The sequence below is a fragment of the Phoenix dactylifera genome, chromosome 3 (assembly GCF_051530095.1).
Source record: "Phoenix dactylifera cultivar Ajwa chromosome 3, Ajwa_hap1_PhDact_Kaust_v1.1, whole genome shotgun sequence".
Lineage (NCBI taxonomy): Eukaryota > Viridiplantae > Streptophyta > Magnoliopsida > Arecales > Arecaceae > Phoenix > Phoenix dactylifera.
Window position 1 is genome coordinate 55,428,467 of NC_143192.1, and position 22,020 is coordinate 55,450,486.

Genomic DNA, 22,020 nt, shown 5'->3' on the forward strand with positions numbered 1-22,020 from the left:
GGAGATCGAGTGGGACGTGGAGCGAGGAGGGCCCCAGCAACAAGCCAAGGCACGTGCTGGGTATTTTCTCAGGCTGACCTATTCAGCTGGAAGTGATTTAGGTCATTGCATGTATATTCATCATGGTATAACTATATAGTATAGTGGATAGTTAGACCAAGACATATTTGCTATCCCATATTTGCCACCGATCCTTTCTTGAGTTAACGCCCAACTAGAATTTTATTTTATTTGGATTTTGGATTTTTTTTTCTTCTTATACATCTGTTTGATAGTAGGGAAGATATATTGCGGTCGCAATACATTGCGACATAAACCGGTTCATTCAAAGGAGACCTAGTCTCTCTCTATATATATGATCATTATTCCTCCCAAGCGAAGTGGTTATCAAAGGTTAATTTAAAGAGCTATAAAACGCAACTGGTGCTAAAATAAGATGCTTGTAAGCAAGTTGGAATATGTTACTCAAACAAAAAGGTGGCCGCCTTCTTACTCGGTCTTGTAGTTTGGTCTCCCCAGCAACTAGATACTCTCAAGGTCAACTTTGATAGAGGTTTCAAGGGAGAAGAGAGGCTGGTACATGCAGGTTTATAATTCTTGATCAAGATCGTCGCTTGCTTTGCGTTGGTGCAATAAATCTCGCTATTGATTCAGTTCCTTCCGTTGAATAATTAGTTAATTGCTGCTTAATTAGGATGGCATCATATCAGCCTTGGAGCCACTAAATGTGCAAAAGCAGAGGATTGGAGGTGATTCCTCTGTTATTATTAGTTGGTTTAGTTCAAGTAGTGCGTGACCACCCTTGCCTTCGAGATATTGACAGAATACGTCATAAACTCAAGCCCTTCGTGCCTTACATATATTCAGGAAAATTAAGAAATCAGGTCGCAGACTATTTAGAAGCATGGCTGGCTGGCTTTCCATCGCTTCCCTACAACCAAAACAGTTATTAACAGTATTTTTAAGTGTTACCCTAAGCAAAATAAATAATGCCGCAAATATTTTTAATAATATTTTTTGATTTTTTTATATATAGATAGTGTCTAGTATTTTTTTAAAAAATATCAATAAAAATATTTATTTTAGCTGCATATGTAAGTGTTCTCAAAGTTTCAATCCTATCATTTTATATATGCAAACTATTTTTTTTTTGGATAGAAAATGGCATTCAAATTGCTCTTACATGAGTACAACCTGCTAAATCAGAAGCAACCAAATGATACAAGGAAGAAGGAACCTCAGTGATACTAGTCCAAAAGAACTCTCCAGAGTGCCGAGCAACGTAGAAAGCGACCCAGTCTGTGATTCTGTTCGCCTTCCGATACATATGTGCTGCCCGAAAAGATGCCAAACTCCTAACCAGTCTGTGGGTCTAATATTCAAACTATTTAACAGCATGGCATGGCATCGTTCACGAGAAACCCATGTGCTGGCTGGCTGGCTAGTTTTCCAGCACAGCTTCAACGCTCTTATGCTTAGGTGGATCCTGCATGCTGTTTTTGTCTTGTTCAGACCTTACGTAGTTGGAGAGAACGACCTCCCGGCCGGGTTCGTGAACCAAAAGAACTCCCACGGCAACTTAGAGATTTCTTATTCCTCAATGAAACAGAATAAGTATTAAATTATGGCGAGTTCCACATGGTTGGAAGATGAAGGCTTAAGATAAGTATTAATTTATGGCGGCTATTCGCAACGCCAACAAACCGTCAGTTGAAGAGTGGCCGGATATAATTAAGAACACGAGATTAGATGTGCTTATCGCATATTTATATTACATAAGCTTTTTCATGAGATTCGGATCTACGTGCAAGTATGTCATCCATATGGAATGGATGCAAAAGTCTCATCCACGACCTTGCTTTATAAGTATTTCCACTTATTCCATGTGCTGGTATTGTGGGAGCTAGAAACTTTATATACATTACGCAATCATTGGAAGATTTGTAAAGGCTCAGGTGATGCATGGGTCGTGGATCTGGCCACAGGGGTTGCGATTCTCGTACAGGGGTTGCAATCTGGTCAACTAGTTTGTTACGATTCGTTATTTTTCTATATCTATTGAGAAAGTTTGGTGTTAGTTAATTCCAAAATGTTTGATTTTTGTAAACTTTCTATTTGAGAACTTTTAATGTTATTAGGAAAGTTAATAGCTAGAGTTTTTCCACTTAGAATAGAACTTAGAATTTCATATTGGATAGCTAGAAAAAAGAATCCTTTTGTACCACTTATAAATACTTCCACTGGAGCTCCTCTTGTAATTATACTTGAGATCTTTAAATAGTGAAAAATTTTTTGTGGGAATTATTCTTCCATTGCCTTCTCTATATATATATGCTCTCTTTTCTTAGTTTTGGTGGGTTCTTAGGGTTTACGAGTGAGCGCGTGAGAACTGCATCTTTGGAATAGCTAGCCAATATGGTATTTTCAGCCTTAGAAGAGAGTAATCCGCACATGCACCTCTTCCGGCTACCTTCATCGTTCATGCCGTAGTGGGGTTTCTATCTTGCCAGAATCGGTTGCAACAATATACATTTTTCTTCTTCGAATTTTTAGTCTAAATTCAACACCTCCTTGGTGTCAATTGGTATCAGAAAATTCAAAGAAGAAGAAGGATATGATGGTCTTTATCATTTTATTAAAATATTAAAAAATAAATTTTGAAAAAATTCTTTATTCACGATAATAGCCATTTTTATGTCATAATAAGCTCTTAATAAAGCAAATAATTTATTATGACGATCACCTTCTCTTTTATCCATTATTATAAATGTAAAAGGATTGAGGGGGGGCTGAAACAATTATAAAATGGCTGTTATTTTAAACCATATGGGATGAGACTTGTGGTGTGTGGAAGAGTATATTTAACTAATAGCATAATCCTATCAACCGAAGGTATTTGAATTGGATTGCAGATATATATTACAAAATTGCTCTTATGTTAGTCTTTCCCCTTTTTTTCGTGGATCATTCCAAAGTAATATAAATTAAGTGTTTATTATAAAATAAAATGTGCCCATAACTATTTATTATAAAAATAAGTATCCATATCTATGTATTTGTCCATATCTATTTACCAGGCGACGAAGGAGGTTAGAAATGCCATTGAGATCAGACACTTAGGTTCATGGCAGCAATTTCTTTTTCTTTACCAAGACCAAGTTATTCATTGTCATCAACCTCACCACATCCACGTTAATTAAGATATGTGCGTGGACTAAGATTGAGTTGACCTAGTTAAAAGATAAATTAATTCAAGTCAAGGCATATTTCCACAATGAAGATGTCAATGGATGCAGTCATTGAGCTTATAATAATGAAAAATTATCAGCAGGTTAATGTGCGAGAAAAAACAGAGTTAGGATTTAAAAAATTACCACCTTTATTTTCTACTTTTCAGTTGAACCTAATTTTATTCTTATCTATCTTTTTTTCTCTTGTTTGTCTGCTATCTCTTCCACCATATCATGCATGAAGAGACAGGACGGTGCCGACATAGTGGACTGGAAGCAATAGGATGTGATCTATGATTTCTAAATTGCTTACATACCAAAATATTATGTAATTTAAAGGCTTCTAGCCTATACAACAAATGGTCAAAAATATAAGTATTATTTTATTTTTTTAAAACTATCCAATTTTTGACTACTATGCATAGGTCAGAGATTTCCAATTCACATGATTTTTGGTATATAAGCAATTTGGAGATGGTATATCACATTCAATGACACCAATCATTGATGTAGGACTTCCATCATCCATTCTATATCTGATTGAATCTGAGAGAAAATCTATTTAAGTATAGCCAAATCTATATACATACATATATGTATACCATATTTCAAGAATGCAAGTAATGCTCGATGCGAGAACCACTCAAGCATCTTTTCTCCTTAAACATTCTTTCTCTTTCTCTATTTTCCCACAATAAAAACTGGGTGGCACCCCCCTCCAAAAAAAAGAATTTTTTGCATGAATACCCTTCTCAAAATTTAAATTTGCATGAATGCCTTCTTAAAATTTATATTTATTTCTATACCCTCATAAAACATTGTTTTTGCACAAATTTTTCTAATATAACGGTTCTTCTAACACCGTTAATAAAAACCATATTTATTTTAATTAAAAATAAACTAGATTTTGAAATTACTTTTTTGTCCCTCCATCACAATCCGCTCACGATCGCCTTCTTCTCCCGGCTATCGCGGTCGTGATCCTTCTTCCCGCTTATAAATTTTTTTTAATACAGTATTTTAGTCATTTTAATTTGAAACCGTTAATTTTTTAACGGCGTTAGATGGCATGGATTTAAAGATAAAAAATTGTAAAATAGAAAAACAAGTGTTTTACGAGGGTATACATGTAAATATTAATTTTGGAAGGATTTATGCAAAATTTGATATTTAGGAGGATTTTCATGCAAAAAAAAAAACCCATAAAAAAAGCAATTGAGATCAAATACGTGATGGTGGGGGTAGGAGATGCAGGATGCAGATACGAGGCTTCCATCTTCAGTGGTTTGCATTATCCTTGAGCTTGTTCCCGGTGCCCACAGACTTCTGATGCGGGCGCTAGCCCCAAAACCAGAGAGCTTATCATTTTTTTCCTTTCTCCCAAGCAAAGTGGTTATCAATAGTTCGGAGAAAGAGCTATCAATGGCAATTGGTGCTAAAATAACGTTCTTGCCAGCAAGTTGAAATATGTTAATGAAGCAAAAAGGTGGATCAATGCATCTAGTGGTACATGCATCAATTAGGCATCCCAATCCCAAGCAGAGTCAACCGACGTGCTTAGATTCTCCCTAGTTTGCATGTTGCATTGGAGGATCTGACAAAATACCTACTTTTGTTTGTGCATGTATCGACTATGGATGTTTGAGCAAAATTGGCACAAACAATTGGACATGATCATGCCATATGTATTAACTTGTTTAATTGTGCCCTGCCGATTAATGCCGGAACGATGGGTGATCGAAGCGGACCCTTGAGTTTGGTGTATGAAGTGGAAACCGTTTTCAACTTCACGATCTATTACAATCAAATGCTATTATTGAGCTACATTCTTTATGTTTTTTCATCAGTTTGGCCAGTATTTCATTATACTTAAACCTGAAAATAATCCCAACCCTTTTGAAGTCAATATATCTTGCTTCAACGTTTCATCAGTTTTATTGGCAGCGACCAGAATTGACGGAAGCTAATTAAAAAGACCTTTGCCTATATCTATTATCCAGATGAAGATTTAGATTAGATTCACTAACAGTTTCCATGTCCATAGTCCTTCAATTACATTGTAGAGAAAGCTAGAGCAACCAGAGTGCCCCCTTGAAGCCAGTGTGACATAATATCATGCCAAACTCAGTATAAAATATAGCAGGCAAAGACTGTTCCCTCAAAATACGTACAGGTCTGGAAGTGATGGTCTAGAGGTGTTCCTAAATTTCTGTCACCGTATCTCCGATGCATTCAATGTGTTCCCATATGAATAGAAGTTCACATTTCCAAGACGTTGGTTAAAATTGGACCGGGTCATCTTATTCCCATGTAGAGTCAACGAGGCGTGAAAGCGCGGAGCCCCTTTCGCGGGCTTCTAGCCGGCCGGCAACCAAATGGGTAGCATGGTTGCCCATCAATTCTAAAATATAGAAGTCCAAGCAATTTTCTTTTGGAAATCATTCATCTGCGGATCTGTCACATGGTTGAGAGTTTTTACACTATGTATTTCAAGTTTGTATTTGAGGTATACCATTATTTTTTAAGTAAATAGAATAATCGAATTTGGAACTATCTTTTGTTCAAATAAAAGTCCAAAAATTTTAATTGTGTTTAAGATAATTAGCAAAACAACAACAGTAAAAAAAACAATAACGATAAAACCATAAATATATAATTTAAACTAACCATGTTTCATAAACTAGCAATATTGCATCTTACAAACGTATGCACAAGTACATATAAATCAGCATCATAGTTCTAATACATAAGGGTAGAAATTTGTATTATTCTATGCAATATGATCATCCTCCAACTCTTCTTCGAAAAACAAAGAGAAAAAATAAAAATCATCTTCCATATTCTATATCCATCGCTGCTTTCTTTTCTATACTATAGCACCCAGAAATTTCATTTTCAGTGTAGCTTGATGGCTCACCAAGGAAGCTCTCAATCTCTTCTGTATTATGATGTAAAAATGGATGCTGCTTGAATTTTCTTAACCGATCTAGGTCATCAGCCACCTCCTTCATCGTAGGCCTATCTTCACCTCTAACATTGAGGCATTACCTTGCTAGCTCAACAAATTCTTTTACCAACTCCGTATCCCCTTCATTTGTAATATGATTGTCCAAAAGCTGTAGAAGTCGATCCTCCTTCATGGCAGATAAAAAACTTGATGAGAGGCTCCTTTCTTCATTAGATCCTTCAAAATAAACTGCCTTCTTTCCAGTGAGGAGCTCCAAAAGAACAACACCAAAACTATAAACATCACTTTTATCGGTTAATTGGCATGTTTGTAGGTATTCAAGATCCAATAACCACAAGTCCCCCAAACTAGTGTAGCAAGCTGAGTTTCATCCTTTGGCACCAATATTGAAGCTCCAAAATCTGACACCTTTGCGTTGTGGTTGTCATCCAAAAGTATGTTGGAAGATTTGACATCTCCATGAAGGATTGCAAGGGAAGCTGATAAATATAGATATGCAAGGATTTCTACGGACTATAAAGCAATCTCCAAATGGGTATCCAATGAAATGTGGGATGTTCTATTCCTATCATGGATTAATTAGAATAACGTTCCATTTGAGACAAATTCATAAACCAGCATAGGGACTTCCACCTCCAGACAACATCCCAAGAGCTTCACTACATTCTTATGGTTGATCTGAGAAAGAATAACCATCTTTTTCCCAAATTCCTTCTTTTGGTGATCATCAATTATTTTTGATTTTTTTACGGCAACTGCATGGTTGTCATTCAGTATTCCCTTATAGACAGTGATGAGAGCACAAAAGTGCGATCTAAGTACCAATTAACTTAGCCTAATGCTAGCAAAAAAATGATAAATAATAGGTGTTAACATTTGCATGATTAAATATTTTATCCTTAGTACTTATTATAATTTTTATTATTATTTTATATAAATTCATCTAAAAAGAATGCATCTTTTCAACTGCAGAACAGAGTCCATGACTCTTCTTCCATGCACCCGAGCGACTTTCCATATTCTGCGATGCAACCCAAGCTTCCAGCCATCTGTAGTCAATTGACTTTGTGATTCCAAATCAGCATCACCCCAAGCGCCATCATAAGTTGTTTTCCATCTTCACCGTCCACGTTCCAGCGCTTCCATCTCCTCCTCCCGTGAGGTCTCCCAGCATCTCGTGCATCCCAGCTCCCTCCAAGCGTCCAACCGTGATCTTCACCGTCCACGTCCCAGTGCGTCATCCGAATCCCAAGCCCATCCGTCCGCTTCCTCCATCACGTCCGTCTTCTCCGAATCTCCCGCGAAGCATCCTCCTGCGAGCCTCCCAGGATGCTGGCTCATGGCATCCGCGATCTTCCGAAGTCCCAGATCCATGGCGTCCGAGCTTCTTCTCCCACGCATCTCACGCATTCCATCCCACCTGCAGCCATCCATGAGCCAGCGATCAGCCCCCTCCAGCATCCGCGGCTTCATCCGTCTGCAATCTCCCAGCCAAGATCAGCGTCCATGCCCTCCGCATTAGTTTCTTCAGCATGCAGTCCATTTGTCCGCGTTCACAGAGCAGATTAGCGCCCCATCTTCCGCGATCAACCATCTCTGCGAATCAAGCATCCCGTGCCATCCTTTTATTTCGTTCACAACTCCATTCCGCGTCTCAACCGCATCCGAGGACAGAGGCCATTCCTCCGCCCTAATCCTCTCACGCGGAAGATCGTATTCTCCGCTTGATAGGTCGGGAAGGCTATAAAAGGGGGCTAGGAGGGATTCAACGGGGCGCTGGGCGATTGAAAAAAAAAGAAAATAGAGAAGGGAAGAAAGAAAGAAATAGGGTATGCCCTATTTCTAAAAAGAAAAAGAAAAAAAAAACCAAGAAAGTTGATGTCAAAGGATTTGATGTTTGTAATGGCTTGCTAACTCCCTTAGCAAAGGGTGATGGATGAACCCTTGTCATGTTGCTTTCTTCAAGTACGCTCTAAACTTTTATTCTAGTTGATTTATATCCATTGATATGTTTTGGATTCTTGCATATTTATTTATTAGATAGATCTTGTATGGTTTATATATATTGATGCATGGATTGTTTCGATGTTTGATTTGTTGTAGACGTAACCGGCACGATTAATACTTGGATGTTGAATCCATGTTTTCAAATTATATATTCTATGATTAGAACTATTCTATCTAAATATCCTAAATCAAGAATCGCAGAATTTAACTGTTGAAAACAACATTGTCAAGGGGGAATCCAGATCCCTATCTTTATCTATATTCTTGAACTTTATTTAATTATCTGTTATTCTCTGCTTTTAATTTCTGAAAATCAACGAAAAATTGCATCTGAAATTACACTAATAATATACCGTTCCCTGAGGATTCGACCTCGGACTTTCGAGTATACTACTTGTGCGATTCTCCTGCACTTGGGATAGCATTTTTGCGAACGCACTAAGAATTCGGTTCTTGTCAAAGTTGTTTGTTGCCTGCTCTAGCTCTTCTTTCGTAAATATGCTTCCTCGTGTTCCCAATAGTTAGAGTTGGTACGTATGCCTTGGTGCGCCGCTCGATATATAGAGGAGATCGGGTGGGACGTGGACACAACAACAACCGATCCTCACAAGGTATATATTTTTGAATCATGGTATATACTATGGTGGATAGTTAGACCGAGACATAATTAAAATTCTAGAACTCTCTCTTTCAATCACAAGTATCCCATATTTGCTACCGATCCTTTCTTGAGTTAAGGCCCAACTAGAATTTTATTTTATTTGGACGGAGTCACATTTCCATTACCTAACCCGAGCTGTCTTTTTAATATTTAAATCTTATTCTATCATATTTATTTTTTAAAAAATTATTGTTTCAAAAATATCTCTTTAATTATTTAATTTTTAAAAATACTTTAATATTTAATTAATTTTTTAATTTAATTTTGATTTCAGTTACGGATCAAGCACGTTAAAAAAAAAAGCTATTTTGATTTTTACTTCACTCCATCCCTATTCCGATTGCGAGATGAATGCGACATTAATTTGTCGTGACAACCAAGTTCCCTAGCTGCTAGTTGGACTGGTTCAACATTCTCACTTGATGGTGTATTCAAGACGCGTTTAACTCGATCCCTCATTTCTTGGGGCCTTGGACGGCCATTTTTATCCGCACAACGTTCGTTTTTCTAAAATATTAAATCAGAAAAAATTATTTTCACAATCTTTTAGATGGATAGCGATAGAAAACTCGTTAGTAAGCAATCACCCTCGCTGACGACTTGCTCTATTGCTTGGTCTTCTCCAGCAGCCAATCGCTAGCAGGAGTAAATGCCAAACAATTGCCGGATGTGAGGTTCTTTTTTTTTCCTTCGGTACCCCAAGGCTAAAAAAACAAAGAAATTAAGATTCTTTAACCCACGGTCGAATTGAAGATCCCTCTAGCCTACGATCAGTCCACATGAGAGCCTTTTCTTTCCTCTCCTCATTACTATCATAAAGCTGGATGAGATAACCATGCTTATCGAAGGGAGGTAAATCTCAACTGTGTTACTTTATCGGTGCATCAAAATACATCAAGTTGTAGGAATCTAGATATATTGAGGATCCACTCCATTCGCCACTCTTGGTTCATTGTTTTCTAGAAAGAAAAGCAAGAGAGCTGCCCATGTGATGCAAAGCTGAAGAGTAGATGCAGCTTCGAATTTTGTAGCAACTGGAACGAGAATTTTTTTTAAGGGAGAGCTCCTTAGAAAGGACGGAACGAGGATCTATGCAAGGAATCGACCAATTAAGAGCATCACTAAAAAAAAACAAGCGATGATCCACTTTCTTTTTCATAAAGGATCACCCATTGCACAGATTTCAGAGCGCTCCAAACTCATCATGCATCCACTTGCACATCTCCTAAAGCGACTAGTTGACGATCTAATGGTGGATTTGGGCGGTGAAACCATCGTTCATGTGAAATATGAAATCCCTATCCCATCAGGAAAAGACAGTGCAAACATGTGTCGAGTTCAAATGGAAAAGTTTTCTTATATTACTAAGAAGATAAAAGAGGTGGGACATTTTTTTATAATTAACTCTCAAAGGTGCTTATGAAGGTTTTAAATTATATATGTTCACATTGAGTTCACTAAGAAGATAAGGGAGAAGATAAGGGAGGTGAGACATTTTTTATTATTAACTCTCAAGGGTATACTTATGGAGGTTTTGCATTCAATGTGTTCCTATTCCAATAGAAATTCATAATTGCAAGACACTGGGTCGAATTGGATCAGGTCATCTTATTCCCATGTAGAGCCACCGAATAAGACAGATGCATTAATAGGTCTAATTATGTTTTGTAAAATAGTGAAAGAAATGTACCAGTAATCATTTCAAAGAAATTTATAAGAAGCTCACTTACTTGAAAGTGCCCAAACCTAAGATGTACCTTAATGCAATGGGCATGTAAGCTGGAGTTGTGCCAAATAATTGAACTTCAAAAATCATGCTGACTATAGGTTATAATGTTTGTTTACTGGTTCGTACTTGACAATTATAATTTTTTTGAGGAATTTATTCATCTGCGGGCACTACAAAAGAAGTAATTTTTTCCGGCGCTTTGCAGAGCTTTTACCGACGCTTATACGCGTCGGAAATTTTCCTCCCCACGCGTCCAAAAGCGTGACGAAATCGTCGGGCAGGTGGGCGTGGAAGATTTTCGTTCCGACGCGTTTCGTCAGCGTCGGCAGATAACCCGACGCTTTTAAACGCGTCGGCAAAGGCAATTTTTCCGACGCTTTTATGCGTCGGTCTATTACCGACGCTTTTAAGCGTCGGTAGTTCTTGTATTACCGATGCTTTTGTGCTTCGGTATACCTGTGCCGGGAGAGTTATTGCCGACGCTTTTAAGCGTCGGCAATAGCATTTTTTTTTTAACAAATTCGTAGAAACAAATGTTAAACCTGTATACAAAATTCTTTGAGCCCTTCTTTGGCTTCTTTTTCAGAACCTGTATACATTAGTTCATAAATGCCCATTTTTTAAGTTCCATATAGCTGCATTGGAGATCAAAGACTGCAAGGAAAGAAAGGAAAAGCTGTTCATCCATTCCAGCTGAATTGATTTTGGAATCGTTCATGTAAAAATTTGATTCAATTATAAGAGAGATAACGTCAGTGAGAAGGAATTTTGATACGAATATTACCACAATCAACATAATGCCTTCCCTCTACAAATTCAACAACAACACAACATTGATTTCATTTCCTTGGTATTGGTTACAGACAGACAATGTTAGAAGCCTAATAGTCATTAAATATGCCATAACAGCTGCAGCAACGGGTAATCATATGGAGCAAGAGGATGCACAGTAGTTGCCAGGTTGCTTAACCATAGCTCAAGCGCGAGTCTGAAGGACGCATCTGGGTCTGGCGACGGGGAATCCCAATCTCACATGAATTAACCCTTGCAGCAAAACGAAGAGAGCAAATTGACTCCCCGACAGACGATGATTCCGGGGAGATGTTGACAAACATTAATGTTTTAGAGTCTCCACCAAGGCAAGGCTAACACAAATTTGGATATTAGGTTAGTTGCAGTTGGGAGTCATTATACAATTATAACATCTCAGTTGAAGATAAAAATCTAATTATCCCAAATATGTTACCAGGGGAAATAGTACTTTACCTGCAGAAGATACGTAAGCTTGGAGTTCCTGAAAGGCACATGATCCTCTTTCTTTGCAATAGCAAAGATCACGTCACTCAAGGCTGATAAACTTTTGTTAATCGCCTGCAATAACTCAGAGGAAGAAGGAATACCACATTAAATACAAGCTGAGAAAGAAGTGGACATTGATAAAGAGTTCAAGAGCACCTGTGTTTCTTTGAGGCGGTCACCGGTGGAGCCACTTTTAGCAAGACGCTCACTTCCAGCAAGATCAATTAAATTCAACACCCCTTGAACCTGCTGCTCTGTGCTCTGGACATACGTAGTCAATCAGTACATATCGGCAGGTATAACTAATTAAATCAGTGATATAACTAACACCTGCCCACCTCATTAACTCCAGTTATCCGTAAAGTGAACACAAAGTGACTTCTTGAGGATTGTTCATTCATTTGTGTCTTACCCACAGACCTGCACACCAAATTAAACACATTCATTCAGGATTCAACTTATTTTCATTACATAACCAAGAGATAGATGTACATATCGGACCAGCAAGATCAATTAAATTCAACACCCCTTGAACCTGCTGCTCTGTGCTCTGGACATACGTAGTCAATCAGTACATATCGGCAGGTATAACTAATTAAATCAGTGATATAACTAACACCTGCCCACCTCATTAACTCCAGTTATCCGTAAAGTGAACACAAAGTGACTTCTTGAGGATTGTTCATTCATTTGTGTCTTACCCACAGACCTGCACACCAAATTAAACACATTCATTCAGGATTCAACTTATTTTCATTACATAACCAAGAGATAGATGTACATATCGGACCAGCAAGATCAATTAAATTCAACACCCCTTGAACCTGCTGCTCTGTGCTCTGGACATACGTAGTCAATCAGTACATATCGGCAGGTATAACTAATTAAATCAGTGATATAACTAACACCTGCCCACCTCATTAACTCCAGTTATCCGTAAAGTGAACACAAAGTGACTTCTTGAGGATTGTTCATTCATTTGTGTCTTACCCACAGACCTGCACACCAAATTAAACACATTCATTCAGGATTCAACTTATTTTCATTACATAACCAAGAGATAGATGTAGGATCAATCAAATACTCAAAAATAGATGGATGTATAATACATGCAGAGTAATACATATGTTTCAATTGTCATATTGTAGTTTCAACGTAAAACAAACTCAACAAAAAAAAATCATTCACATGGCTAACAATGGAAGGGGCTGGAGTATAACTTCCATAAAAAGTTCCTACAACTTAATGATGTTCTTGGAATGGCAGAGTAATACATGCAGAGTAATACATATGTTTCAATTGTCATATTGTAGTTTCAATGTAAAACAAACTCAACAAAAAAAAAAGTGTTCACATGGCTAACACTCCATAACCGAATTTCACCATTGCCATCACAAGAGCAGAGGAGATCTGTCTTCTTTGGATGAAAATCAAGAGATGTCACCTGGGAGTTGTGCCCATTGAATACATGCAAACAATAACTCGGCTGCAAAACAAGCCAGAAAATTGTGTTATAAGCATCTCTTTATCAGAGAGTTGGATACTCAACAAGCATGTCAAACTAGCAGGGAAAGTCTTAAAAAGTTGAAGACAAATATGAACATAAAATATGAACTTTAAATCGAATTACCCTGGATCCGGAGCTCATCCTCCGGACAATCAGCAGGAGGCTCGTGCTGAGATCCTGACTCGTGCTGCTGGTGCTCACATGGCTGCTGGGACTGCAGGGACTGCTCAGAAGTAGATCCCACTTGAGAATGCTGGAACTCCACATCTCTAAATCGTCTCCTTCGATGCATATTGTTACCTGGAATGCACAAAAAAGAATCAATATTTGGTTAAATAATAAATTTATACTAAATAAAGGGATAATAAAAGAGAATATAATACTTGGTTAAATGATAAATTTTACTTACCATTATGAAACTACATTCTCATTCAACATCCATCCTAATCAAACTCCTTGGCGCATTTACTTCATCAGTTGGCACAATATTATAAGGCATACACTGAGTATAAGTATCATCTTCCTCCTCTTGCAACCTTTTTTCCATATCATACAAGTCCCTAGGTTTCGTCTTAATAACAAGAGACCAATTTTTATCTTTTGAGTCTTGCACAAAAAATACTTGTCGAGCTTGAGATGAAAAAACAAATGGATCATCTTTCAATAGCACACCTGTATGTATCAACCTTGAAAAATTTACTAGTGTGAAGCCATTTATATCTTGCCTCAAACCTCTAGGTGAGTTTATATCCACCCAATTACATCGAAATAATACTACCTTAAACTTTCCATAATAATCCAACTCATAAATATCTGTTAGAGCACCATAATAATTTTTTCCATCCGCCTCAACCATTACTTCACTATTTTGGGTTTTTCTAAATTTCTCACGCTCTTGAGTATGAAATTTAAAACCATTTATAATAAACCCATCATATCTGTTGACAATATTATTCGAACCTCGAGCAATGACTATTAACTCCTCAGAACAATTCCTCTCCATCATCACCGGCACCTAAAAAAAATTATGGAAGTAATGATTAATTTCTCTCTACAAAAATTTTAAAAAAAAGCTTAATATATTAGACATCTAACCTGTTTGAAAAGTCATTCTGGAAATAACTCAACCAACCATCGTTGCTCAATCCTTGGTGTAGAACGAATGTTATGGTTGAGACTTCGCTGAGCTATTAAAAATTCTCTACACGATCAGAAAATCATTAATTAAAAGCCAATATTACATTCTTCTGACATGACAGTAAATTTAGATTTTAAGTAACCGTACTAACCTGCGAGACTCGGATATTATATCACTATGAAGTAAGACATAGCGATGTGCCTGTGCCAACGATTTCTGGTCAAGAACAACACTTTCAACTTTTCCCAAAACTCTTCCGCCAGATGAGAACTTGTAAACATCTGCATTCTCTATGATATCACAATTCCTTTGAGGTCGATTGAAAACCGTTTCAACACCTTCAAGATATCTCGAACAAAATGTCAAACACTCCTCAGCAATATATCCTTCAGCAATCGAGCCCTCGGGATAGGCTCGATTGCGTACATAATCTTTTAAGCGCATAAGAAACCTTCAACAATAAATTTTTAAAATAAATATCAAAATCAAACTGATTATTAAATAATTATATTAGAGTTTAGAAAAATCACCTCTCAATAGGATACATCCATCGGTAGTGAACCGGGCCACCAAGTTTAGCTTCCGCCGCTAAGTGAATGAGTAGATGAACCATAATAGTAAAAAACCCAGGAGGAAAGATCTTTTCCATATTGCATAGTGTAAGTGCAATATTAGACTCCAATTGATCAAGCTCCTTAGGATCAAGAACTTTGGAACATAATGCCTTAAAGAATGATGATAATTGAGAAACAATTGCAAAAACTTGTTTCAGTGTTGACGATCTTAAAGCCAATGGAAAGATATCTTGCATCAAAATGTGACAATCGTGACTTTTAAGATTTGAAAGTTTTCGCTCTTTGAGATTTACGCATCGTGAAATATTCGATGAGTACCCATCAGGAACCTTCAAATTTTTCAGAACTGTTAGAAAAAGATCTTTCTCTTGAGTAGACATTGTATAACATGCAGGAGGTATATAAAATTTATCATTGGCAAGCTCTGTCGGATGAAGCTCTTGTCTTATGCCCATATCTTTCAAATCAAGACGCGCTTTCAAGTTATCTTTGGTCTTCCCTTCAAGATTTAACAATGTTCCAATCAGGTTATCACAAACGTTCTTCTTTATATGCATCACATCAAGGTTATGTCGAAGAAGATTATACTCCCAATAAGGTAAATCAAAGAAAATGCTCTTTTTTTTCCATAGTTGTTTTTGTGTAGATGCTGCCATTGTTTCCTGACCATATACGTTGTCTTCATCCTCAAAAAAGTTGTCAGCATCCTCTTCAACCTCTGCTATTAATCCTTCATTCATTGTGCTGCCAACATGCTCCCTCCCCCTCTTCTTTGAACATTTGGCGACCTTACCCGGTATATAATTGGTGTCATGCATTTGTCTGAAGACTTCAGTTCCAGTTGGTGGAACAGGGGCAGATCGCAACTCTATGGTACAATCAAACAAGTCTTTCTGAAATCGAAATGGATGGTTTGCTTCTAACCACTGACGATGGCCCATATAACAGAACTTTCCTCCATTTTTTAACCAATACGAATGGGTTGAATCTCCACAAGAAGGACATGCAGTACGCCCCTTAGTGCTCCAACCAGATAAATTAGCATATGCAGGAAAATCATTGATAGTCCAAATAAGAGCTGCACGCAATTTGAAATTTTGGCCAGCAAAAGCATCAAATGCATCAATACCCTCCCATAACTGTTTCAATTCCTCTATTAAAGGCTGCAAAAAAACATCAATATCATTACCTGGGCCCTTATCACCTGGAATAACCATTGACAAAATGAGTGAAGACTGTTTCATACACATCCATGGTGGTAAATTATATGGAACCAAAACAACCGGCCAAATGCTGTATGTAGAACTCATAGTTCGAAAGGGATTAAACCCATCAGTAGCCAAACCCAGTCTGACACTGCGAGCATCAGAAGCAAATTCGGGATGCCTATCATCAAATGCTTTCCATGCGGGACTATCCGCTGGGTATCGTAACATTCCATCCTTTGTACGGCCTTCGTCATGCCATCTCATCGAGGAAGCCGTCTTCGGTGATGCAAACATCCTTTTCAATCTTGGTATAAGAGGAAAATACCTCAAAATTTTAGCCGGTTTTTTCTTAGTCGGTGCAGCATCCACTTCAGTCAACGAATCATTCTCGTCATCTTTATGTTTTCCCCATCGTGAAGTTCCACATATTCGGCACGACTCTTGGTTCCTATTTTCATCACGATATAAAATGCAGTCATTCGGACAACTGTGTATCTTCTCATATCCAAGGTCCAACTCTTTTATCAGTTTTTTGGCTTCATATGAAGATGATGGCAGAGTAACACCTTCCGGAAATGCATCCTTTAATAATTGAAGAAGCATGGTAAAAGACTTGCTGGACCACCCATTCAAATATTTCAAATGTAATAAATGCAGAAGAAAAGAAATCTTCGTAAAATTCTTACAACCCGGATACAGTTCTTGATCACAATCTTTCACCAAGTTATCATAATGAGCTGTGTCATCAGCATGTATAGATTCCTCAACATGCATGGACTGATCAATAACTGCACGCTCATCTTCTCCTACAGTTTTGATATTATGTCCAAGAGCATCTCTAAGTAGGCCCCTTATATCATCTTCTTCTACAGAATTTTGTTCCGTGTCACTACATCCAAAATTGAAGGTGTCTTCTAGATCGGAGGGTTGGTTACATGAAGGTATGAACTCTCCATGGAGTACCCATTCAGTATAACCCTTTAGAAAACCATTCCATACCAAATGTTCTTCAACAATTTTTGGATCAAGAGCAGAACCGTTTACACATTTTTGACATGGACATAAAATTTTTCCGTTCATATTAGATTTCTCAAAGGCAAACTTAATGAAATTCTGAACTCCATCCAAATATTCGGCACTGGATCTTAACTTATTTATCCAACTTTTGTCCATTCTATTAGAATACCGATTGAACTGCAGTTCATATAAAAAAGATAAACACTATTAGAAGGATGGACTACATATAAATTGCATGAAGAAAAGCATGTGACACTTACTATAACCTCACAATATATTGCCTGACATTCAAAATACCAAAATAATGCGCTGTAATCATTCTCAAAACAAAACCATAGCTTGTTAAGAAACCTACCTTACATATGTAGTTTCATAGGAGCCTAAAGTTGATCTTATCATTTCTCATAAGGGTAAGTGCACCAATCCAAGATATTACGAATCAAGATCTAATATGCATAAGGGCAAGTAATGCATAATGCATCAAAGTTATATCAAAGTAATGCATAAAAGTTAATTTTGGCCAAAATTGATTTCTACTAGCCAAAATTCTCATGATTGCAAAACTGGTGGCGGGCCTTGATCCCATGCTCTTCTCCCTCTATGCACATACTCTATTCGGGCCTTCTCACCCATGTGGAGTATAATACACAAACATGGGAGCCAGGCATGCAAGTAGGTCCTAAAAAATTAGCATATAAGATGCATCATCCTGAAGTATAAGATGAACATGTATATAACTTTTTGAGACCATAAACTGTGAGAACAGCCACAATATAACCTCAAGGGGCATTGACACACTAAAACAATAAAACCTTTAAACAAATCTTTAACAAAAAAAGAAGACTTACTAGGACAGAGTTGGATCCCATTCTTATATTTCAATACTGTAAAATAACTTATGAAGCAAGTACCATGCATTACAAAAGAGTGGCTAATGCATAATAAGAAAATGAGTGATTGAATAGGTCATAAGAATTCTATACACAGAGGTCACTGTTTTAAAACAAAACTAATTTGGCCTAGGGTAATAGGGCAATTAACCTTCCACTAGAATATGATAAAACAAACATATTGAACTTTCCTCTTCAATCAGAGACCTGTCATCAACTGTTCAACTCCACTATATCTTATCACAGAGTCCTCAGTTAACAGACAGGATAGTTGCTGGCTGACCAGACAACCATAAATCATTCATGTGGCTTTACCAGAAGAATCCATGAAATAACTGTTGGTACACAAGTCAAGTAAAATTTGCAAACAACAAAATCGTGATCCTTCCCAACCTAAAAAATATGTACTCATGTTAGTACTAACATTTGCTAATAATACTGAGTTACATGCTCAGAGTACTCGACATCACACACTATATTTAATAATGTCAATGTTAAATTTGACCACTTCAGTGACAGATGGTTTGCTTTGCAATAATGAAGGAAACGGAAAGGAGGGTGACAAACCTCTTTAAGTTCCTGTAGGAGATGTTGAACACGTGAACTAACTGATGAACGGGCACCTGTAACTCCAACAGAGCTCACCTATATAAAAAATATATAACAAATCCAACAATTAAAAAAGTTAAAATTAATGTAGTAGTTATTCGAATCAAAGCTTTCAATACCGATTTCAGTACTGTATCAATGCCCAACTGGTATATTGCCGGTACATCCGGTTCTTGGTACCAACACTCAATACGGGGGCATACCAAGTTTCAGTTCGTTACTGGTGAGTCAGTACACCGACACAAACCAGTACTGAAAACCATGATTTGAAATATCAAAAAAGAAGTGGAGATTTAAACTAAGATAATTAATGAGCAGTGGTAGCATCGCACCAGCATAGAACAAATAAATTTTAAGTAATTAATGTTTCCATGGAGGAAGTCTCATGGGTGGCAAGTTAAAGACTGAAAGCTTCAGCAGTGCGCAAATGACTAAGCAATAATTACACAAAAAATTGAGAATGATCATGATCCAATCAGGCAAAATTAAATAGGTCATGGTGCTTATATAATTTCAAATAATTTACATGAGGAAGATGGAAGGTTCTATGTCATCACCTCAATAGGGAAGAGGAAAGTTTCTTAAGGCTGAAAAGATCTTGTAACAGGAATTGCCTCAGCATTATTATGACTGTTAGATTTGAAATATAAGGACTTGAGTGGTCCATATATTTCACAATTGCACTGGACTACTAATGATCTACACGGGATCCTACAGCATCAGAATAGTGGTTCTATATGTCAGAAAAAACCGCCACCAAATGTAATGCACGTTCATCATGGAATCAGCAGGACATACAGCCAGTAGGTAGCCATTATGGGAGGGGCGGCATGCCCCCAGTGATCCACTAAAACCTACGTTAATGATATGTTAGTAGTGATCTATTATATGTTAGGAGAGTGATGCAAACGCAGAATTTGTGAGTGTTGGCTTCTAAGTCTTGATACAGTTCCTCTTGGAAAGGAGCGAAGCAATCCTAGTTTGACTTCAATCTAATGCAAAGTAAGCTACCATGTCAGTAGGCCTGAACCCAATAAACAACATGAAATTGATCTTGTCAAGAGAGGAACCAGTCTACCGATCCAGATAGAAACTTCATACAAGTTGTAACAGTTTCTCTTATATGGATTTGAGAGGACTTCACATGGAAAGCACTATAGCAGATATCTAGTGATGCACTAAAACATAAGTTGAACAATCCAAAACTGCAATAAAATAAGCTAATGTTAAAATAAATTACAATTAATGGGTTTCCTTGCAGCAAAATTAGGCCAAAGAAAAGAGGAAAAAAACAACAGAAAATCTATTAATGATGCAGCAACAATTAACCTGAAATATCAGAAGATAAATAACCTCTTCAAGGTAGAAGAAATTGCATTTGCCTTTTCTAGATTTTCCTGTTTGGTGCTTGTGCTTGGTGAATGGTGGTTTGGTGGTGTACGATTTTATGTAATTTAACACAAAAATGTCCATTAAACAGGGCAACATAATGATTTCAACCAGTTTCACAGAACAACTTACAAGATATATGAAACCTTCTGAAGCTTCTACGATGGCTTTCACTCTTTCTGTTGGAGTTGTGGGTGTTGTAAGCAGAACCTGCAGTGCAGTGAAAGAAAATCAAAAGAGAGAACAATTTGAACAAAGGAAGCAACATTAATTCTTTAAACAAGACGAGCTTTCAATTTACCAATATAATGAATCATCAATTTACACAATAGCATGGACTTTTGGATCCAAAAGAACTTATGCAAAGTTAATGATGCTTGGTCCTTGCACACATAACTATACTCAAATGAACAAGAGAATATATAATTACCAAAGCATGCGATGAAGTCATGCACTATAGTCAACAGTTGGCAAAGTTAATAAAAGATTTTGAACCTTAACACATATTCTAGTTAGTAAGGTCGCTGTGAAAATCTTGTACTTGAAACAATATTTTATGTTGACTGGATATAATAATAGCAGCATGAAAATGAAAGAGGGGAACAGGTGAAAATTCAAATGCAAGAACAGGGAACTAAAGGCCTGAAAGTATGTTGGAACTGTTAGAACAAGATGTTAGTAAAGTCGGACATATCATATTAAAAGATACTTTAGTAGTAAAATATCATTACCAATCAAATTCAGTCCAACAATATGAAGGGCTATAATACTAGTTTTACTTAAAAGTGGCTTAAATAAATATACAAAATAAATTGTTTATGCAATGAACTTCAGAAAGCAGAGAAATAGAAGCAAGAGCTCATATGAAATAGTAGAGGGGATGCTTGCAACTCAGGTATGGGAGAGCAAAGATAAAGTTATTAAAATCCATCTTTCGATTTAGTAATGCACATCATGCAGTGTGATGCTGACAAGCTTTGCTATCACTAGTTTGTATTTCCCAGAACCCTATACTTGTTTATTTTGCAATATCACAGTATGTGGCATGATAGAGTAAAGAACCAGTTGAATATCAAGGATCATTGATATACCTAGTAACATTATTGAATCCCATAATTATTCACATAAATGAGTCATATTGATAACCTTCTAAAGTTTCAAACTAAATCCTCATGGTCTGAGATGTGCTTTAATCCCGAGGAATTAAAAATCAACCTAAATTCCCTGCAATTCAATGCACAGAAGTGGTATTATACCTCCAAATATTAATAAAAATATCAGGATATTGTTCATTGTTCTTCCTAATAGAACATTCTCTGTTACACCCATAATTTGTATAAACCCCTATACCTAAATGGTACAGAACAATGAAACAAGATAAATATCCACTTGCTCAAAAGAAAGGCAGAGAGAGAGAGAGCATACGATTGCTGGAGCCGAAAATGGCTGCGAACTCTCTTCGATCGCTGAGACGGAGAGGATGTGGATCTGCGGCAGACCAAGGGTTTTCAGCCCCTATCTTAGCTTTAAAAGAACGCTGGATTGAATTAAATTAAAATATAAACTCCAACAGGACATCGAACTTCCAATCCGTACCTTCCTCTACCCCGAGATAGGCGGTGGGTTGGATCCAAGTTTTCTCCTCGGGCGGAGGCGGGCCTGAATCGATCGGGACTTGGGGCCGGTCGGTCGACGCCGGAAAGGAGAGAGAACAAACCCAGAACACCCGAAGAAGAGGAGGAGGAGAAGAAAGAGAACAAGCGAGACGGTGGGAGAGGAGGGAGGAGGAGAAA

At 37.3% G+C, this 22,020-nt stretch overlaps 2 protein-coding genes and 1 pseudogene across 2 annotated transcripts; all 3 read right to left on the minus strand.

Annotated features, from left to right (window-relative positions):
- Nucleotides 1-6,025: 6,025 nt before the first annotated feature.
- LOC149768164 (wall-associated receptor kinase 5 pseudogene) lies at nt 6,026-7,131 on the minus strand (annotated as a pseudogene).
- A 4,181-nt stretch (nt 7,132-11,312) lies between these two features.
- LOC149768165 (kinesin-like protein KIN-14N) lies at nt 11,313-12,379 on the minus strand. The gene is made up of 4 exons (XM_089929869.1): nt 12,233-12,379; nt 12,051-12,155; nt 11,862-11,966; nt 11,313-11,740 (listed from the first exon to the last, which is right to left on the minus strand). Exons 1-4 carry the CDS (start codon nt 12,338-12,340, stop codon nt 11,561-11,563), a joined length of 498 nt encoding a protein of 165 aa, XP_089785995.1. The 5' UTR covers nt 12,341-12,379; the 3' UTR covers nt 11,313-11,560.
- Nucleotides 12,380-13,737: 1,358 nt separating this feature from the next.
- Nucleotides 13,738-21,714, minus strand: LOC149768166 (uncharacterized). The gene is made up of 6 exons (XM_089929870.1): nt 21,653-21,714; nt 20,360-20,437; nt 18,797-18,874; nt 15,070-15,443; nt 14,691-14,990; nt 13,738-14,602 (listed from the first exon to the last, which is right to left on the minus strand). The coding sequence occupies exons 4-6, from the start codon at nt 15,348-15,350 to the stop codon at nt 14,509-14,511; spliced, it is 675 nt and encodes a 224-aa protein (XP_089785996.1). The 5' UTR covers nt 15,351-15,443; nt 18,797-18,874; nt 20,360-20,437; nt 21,653-21,714; the 3' UTR covers nt 13,738-14,508.
- Nucleotides 21,715-22,020: the final 306 nt, after the last annotated feature.

Coding starts and splice junctions, on each gene's coding strand:
- LOC149768165 (XM_089929869.1), bottom strand. CDS start 12,340: ATGAATGTGTTTAATTTGGTGTGCAGGTCTGTGGGTAAGACACAAATG. Junction 11,967..12,050: donor ACCGCCTCAAAGAAACACAG/GTGCTCTTGAAC, acceptor GAGTTATTGCAG/GCGATTAACAAAAGTTTATC. Junction 11,741..11,861: donor AGCTTACGTATCTTCTGCAG/GTAAAGTACTAT, acceptor AATTTGTGTTAG/CCTTGCCTTGGTGGAGACTC.
- LOC149768166 (XM_089929870.1), bottom strand. CDS start 15,350: ATGCAAGATATCTTTCCATTGGCTTTAAGATCGTCAACACTGAAACAA. Junction 14,991..15,069: donor TGGATGTATCCTATTGAGAG/GTGATTTTTCTA, acceptor TTATTGTTGAAG/GTTTCTTATGCGCTTAAAAG. Junction 14,603..14,690: donor ATAATATCCGAGTCTCGCAG/GTTAGTACGGTT, acceptor CTGATCGTGTAG/AGAATTTTTAATAGCTCAGC.